The sequence below is a fragment of the Pavona decussata genome, unplaced genomic scaffold (assembly GCF_977016875.1).
Source record: "Pavona decussata unplaced genomic scaffold, jaPavDecu1.1 SCAFFOLD_234, whole genome shotgun sequence".
Taxonomy (NCBI): Eukaryota; Metazoa; Cnidaria; class Anthozoa; order Scleractinia; family Agariciidae; genus Pavona; species Pavona decussata.
The window spans coordinates 2,674,987-2,680,687 of NW_028145639.1; the positions used below are offsets into that span (position 1 = coordinate 2,674,987).

The 5,701-nt window shown below is 38.4% G+C and overlaps 1 protein-coding gene across 1 annotated transcript; it reads left to right on the plus strand.

Moving 5' to 3' along the window:
* The first annotated feature begins 1,659 nt into the window (after positions 1-1,659).
* LOC146458161 (neuropeptide FF receptor 1-like) lies at positions 1,660-4,305 on the plus strand. Its single transcript, XM_085091152.1, has one exon. It carries the CDS (start codon positions 3,034-3,036, stop codon positions 4,057-4,059), a length of 1,026 nt encoding a protein of 341 aa, XP_084947278.1. The 5' UTR covers positions 1,660-3,033; the 3' UTR covers positions 4,060-4,305.
* The last annotated feature ends 1,396 nt before the right edge of the window (positions 4,306-5,701 follow it).

Consider the following 5,701-nt stretch of genomic DNA (forward strand, 5'->3'; position numbering starts at 1 on the left):
CAACAACAATTAACTGCGCAATCCATGCTTCCGATCTTACATCCAACAAATTTAGTTGGATTTTTTCCGCTATTGTAAAGAATAGTGTGCTGCAGCCCCGCTAACGCTCGGCAGCAATGAGAAATACATGACATGAAAAAAAAAAACTTTCGTAAAAATGAAAATATTAATGTCCATTCCAAGTTGTTATTCTGTCGAATTTAGTAATAATTTTTACTTACGCCAGTAATGCTTTAAGTAAGTTGTTTTGTCTTTCACGTCAGACAAGGTCCACGAATACCTTTTATTTCGATTTATTAAATGTAAAAAATGGCATAATTATGTTTGGTTTTTCTTCCCTTAATGTTATCGCGAAACACTGTGGTGGTGATGAAGACATAACTTTTGTGTGAATCAGTGAACAATAAGCCTTTAGGTACGTGGCTGAATCTCTCTACTTAACAAAAGTTGACTTGATCTCTCATCTTCTAGCCTGTTTGACCACATCTATCATCGATTACACTGGCCGGTATCTTTATTCGATCAGTTCTTCGAGAGAAGAAGAAGCCTACCGTATAAGCAAGCCACCCTATTAGCTTCAAAGTGGTGTTTTTTCTCCGCATAAATTGCGCGATTCCTTGAAAAGGAAGCTGAAACCAGCTTTAACTGCTCCAAGAAGACGAATTTCAGTTTTTTTCTTTTCAGTTAACTTCTAAATGACCAACAAGGGAGAAAAAGTCGAAGCAGCTGTATGTCGATTAACATTGTGGGTTTTTTTCCCGAAAGTAATTTATTGACCGTGCTTACTCTCATCTCACCTTGAGATGACAAAACATTGTCTAAACCTGTTAATGAAAGGTTCTCTTCCATTGATAAATTTATTGGAATATGGAAATGAGAAATCACCTTCCTATTGCGATCATTCTGTAAAGGCGTGAATTGAAGGTGCTCCAGCAGTTTTATAAATTTAGCCCTATACTGTTTATTTTATTACGAATGGTACACATTATCTTCAGATCACGGCAACTTGAAGAGTCTAAACATTAACACTTGAATAAGTGTTCCTCCTGTAATCGCCTGAGAAATTTGGATTTAGTTTTAGCTGAAGAAAATCAAAAGTTTTCTTCAGCAAAATGTCGGCTCAAAAATTACGTAGCACTGGTAAACTGACGAGCAAATATCTTTTTAAAAACGAGGAAGAAAGGTCAGTTAGCATTCTCATAAACCCAATAACAGCTTGTAAATTCGGGGAATTAAATTCCGTCTCCTAAAACTTTCCGCAATTTAATTTTTCAGCTATGCGGCATCCAAACAAATCAAACTGTATTAGCTTGCACAAATACTGATGCCTTTAAAACGATATGGGAACACAGGACACAATATTTTAATTATTTTATTTAATTATTCTCGTTAGGTTCCCCTGTTTGAGTGGACGGAAAGTGGCAAACAATACCATTATTAATTTTCCGTGGAATGATGAAATTGAAAATTTCACTTTTTTGTAGAATCAACGATTTAAAAAACGTAATATTAAGTAATCAGTTAAATCTACAATATCTTGTCAGTCTAGACGTTTTTGGTTCCTTTTTTTTAAATTTTATTTATGTAATAATATTGTGAGGATTACAGATTTTCTTTTTCAATATTTTATTGGTGTATGAGGCAATTGGCCGTGCTGAATCTATTTTTGCAGTTCAAGCAGACTTGCCGGTAATATCACCGCCAATTTTAACTTAAATGTTGGAGTCACGTTGGTCATTTCTTCCAGTTGATGAATTTTACCGGATGCCCACTGATCACAAGAAACCACATTAACCAAAGAAAATAGCTATTTGGGAGAGTTTACCCTAAAAGCAGATATTTCACTTCCATCAGTCCATTAAAAATATTGGCAAATCTCGCAAATTCTTTTGATTCGGAAACTGCACGACATTTGTTCACGAAAGATCGTCTCAGATCAGCCTCAGGAAAATTAAAATAGGTAGAGAATTTCCGCCGCCGAGAACTTGTTTATTCTATAATTTCTTTTCGTTTGTGATTAACTGTCGAATCGCATTATAAATGAGATATAAAAGGTCACAAACTTGCTTCATTATTTCCTCGCATTAGACATTTGTCTGTGCAGTCATCTAAGGCTCTGAATCACGTGAATAGCTGTAATTCATTCAGTTTTGAAATCTGGAATATATTTGAAAAAGAGTTCGCAAGCTTAAGAGACCTTCCAAGGTGTGAGAAAGAAATCCTGATAAATTTAAGAACTTGCTTTCAAATCTGAGCTGAGCTTAAGACTGGCTGGTTCGTTGGTGCAGTGCGATATAAATCGGTCAGAGTTAGGGCAGAACTATTCCAAGTTAATACTGAGTTCAAGTATTGCGGTAAGTGAGTTAAGCTTGGCCTGAGGGCTTTGATTTATGAAAAGATAACCACAACAACAGCAAAATATCACCGAAAACAAAATAAATTTAACAGAGAAAGTTTTTTAAAAGGTGTTGTAACCACTAAAAGGGAAGTTAAAAAAAGGAACTTGAATAAAACGTGAGGTAGAATCCGAGACCGGACGCGCAATAAATATGACTGATATGGAAATTGCACTTGGTGGTGATAAATTGCTCGGAAACGGAAAACAATGTGAAAGAGCTAAACAATAAATAAGAGGCAATTCATTTCCATTTAAAATCAGATAATTTAGGGGTAGAGAGCTAATTCATATCTCAAAATCTACAAAACATCGAAAGCATCACAACATGTATTCTCCTTCAGCCATAACATTTTGATCACTGATTTGGCTTATATTTCTTTTAGCTGGCAAGCTTCTTGATGGGGTACCCGCCGCACAAGAATCAATTTGATACTTGCAAGGAAACTGTATTGCCTACGGTCATCGAAGATGGATCCTGCTGATAAAGAGTTTTCATATTTAAACGCAGCATCGCCGGTCCTTTAAAGTGACATCGTTGGAAACTGTTATGGTCAAACTATCGCCGTAAGTTTTGAGAGAAAAATCAGTTAAGTCAGTACAGTTAAGAAGGTTTATCGGCGGCACACAACGGAGAAATGGAAGGAATAAGGATCGAACTTGTACTTATCGAAATCACAATTTTTATTGTTGGTTTCGTAGGAAACATATTTGTGTTGATCATCGTCCACGAGGTAAAAAACAAAACAATTCACGGAATATTCGTGACAAGTCTTGCCATTGCAGATTTGGTGTTGTTGTGTTTTGACTCGCCTGCTACCATCTTAGGTAGGTTTGATATCAAGTCCGACACGTTCAACTGTAGGGTCCACCTGCCAGGTGTGACAACAGGTTACAATGCCGGGCTTTTCACCATTACATCCATGGCAATATATCGATGCTATATTGTTACTCGTCCGTGGAGGTCAAAGCTACAACGGAGAAGTGCAATAATATGGGTGTCGCTCGTATGGATGGCAGCTTTTGTTTTAGTTATTCCACTTATGGTGGTTAACACGCCAAAGGAAAAAGGCTGCCATGAAGTTTGGCCGTCGCATCGTCACCGCCAAGCGTACACTGCCTCACTAACGACTGTTCAGTACATACTGCCGCTTATTATAACAGCGATTTGTTACATTCGAATATGGTTTTTTTTGCGCAGGCGGCCGGTCATTCCACGAGGCAGTTTAAGCAGCGAAAGCACTATACCTGACGAGGAGCACAGTAGGGAGAGTGCTGTTATACTCAGAACTGTAGCAGTTATTGTTTTATTGTTTCTGGTTCTGTTATTGCCCACACAAATTGCTTGGATGTTGAACGATTTCAGAAATGTTTCCTACGACGAGCTGTGGTTTGCGTCAGAAATGCTTACAAGGCTGCACAGCTGTTTAAACCCCGTTGTGTATGGTGTAATGAACAGACAATATCGACGTAGTTACATCAGATTCTTGTCGCGCATGTGCTGTTGCGGTCGTTTCTCAAATCGTTTCCTCCTGGCGCCACCACAAAATCACGGCACAAATGAAGATGTCATCCACGTAGTTCGGATGTGCCATAATTCAGAGGGCAACATGAAAAGCGGAGAAATTGTTACTATAGAAGGACATCCGATCGCCAATTTGTGAAATTTCCTATTTCGCATGCGTGCGCTGAGTCAAGGAATCTTTCAATATGTATCTCCGCATACATCCAGAGCACAATGCTAAAATCTAAAAAAAACAACTGTTCCCTAGAAAAAGACCATCACAAGTTTGAGAAACACTACAGCGCTGATTATCTGTAAGTAAAGACAAAGTATTGTTAATTTAAAAGTCGTGTAAACATGCAAAAGTGAACATGATACCGTAAACAATAAACGTTATGTAACTACAGTATACTGTATGATAAGGGACGCGTTAAGCAGCGACGACTACGATTGCGACAAGAACGCAACGTCAGAAAACAATAGTTTCAATTAGCAAAACAGTGGCTCTGCACGTGTGTTATGCACTTTGGTACAGTTCGTTGCCGTACCTTGCAAAGCAACAACTTGAAATGACCAAATTCAAGGTTTTGTGGAGAACGTGAACGGATGATGATCAATTTTCCTTTCTCTTTCTGAACTTTTAAGCCGCCATGATGGCGTTAGCTCCTGGACAATTCAGCCACGTTACACAAACTAAAAATTTATTCAGAAAACGTGAATGTGATTTTCAAGTTCCGTTTTTATTTGCGTCGTCGTCTCTGCATAAAGTTGTGTTACACGAGACAACTTTTGACGACAATTTTTAGCGCTACATAGCGCGAGGATAACTTTTAACGCAACATTTGTGGTTTAGAAGACAGATAAAATACTTGCAATGTGTAGCCACAACAGAATTGCTTGGTTAAAAGTTGTCCGCGCACCGTCACACTATAACAACTTTTGAGGCGGTTCAAATCGTCAGGTACATTGTCGCTTTAAGGTCCGTCGGACAGCCGTTCTAATCAGACGCGTGCAAGTTCGAGGACCCCCCCTTCGAGCTGGTGAAGTGTAAATCCTGCAGTTCCAGAATCGAACGACGTGTATTTCTTTTAAGGGTCTTTACGTAAACACTGGAAGGCGACGGCAACCAAGAACGTCAAAAATGAAATTTTAAGGATTAAGACAATGGCTGAGCACGTGCGCTGAAAATTCTAGTGCATTTCTTTGACTTCCTCTGCAAAACAACGTTAAAATAGTTTTTAAGAGAACATGGACACGCGGCGGTACGTGAAGTTTTCCTTCTTTTTCTGTCAAACCCTTTAGGCTGTTGTTACTGATTATGTTCCTGGATAATTCGGCCTTATTGAACGGCTTGAATCATTATCTGGTCTATTTTGTCTTTGAAAGACTGATAGTTAATTTAAACATGTATTTTCTAAATGATGATTTCGTTGGCGTTGCCGTTGTGGTTGCGTAAGGTCCCCGGCTAATATCACTGAACCTGCTTTATTTAGCGACAAATCGGATTCCTTGTGTCCAAGAAATTACATAGCCTTCACTCGCGGAATGAAAAAAAAAAACAAAACAAAAATGCCTTTATACGAGGCTGATATGTCCATGATAGTATTTGAAGGCCGTTGAATGCGGTGGTATTTTTCACTTGTCAAAACAATCCAAAGAAAAATGTCCGATTCCTAAACTCTACGTATGACAATGGGCAGAGAAGTGAGATAGGGTGGGGGACAGGATTATCTGTAATCACACAGCACTCTGCTCTCTTCGTTTCAAGTTTATGTGAAAGTGTAGAATTTTAGTGACTTAAG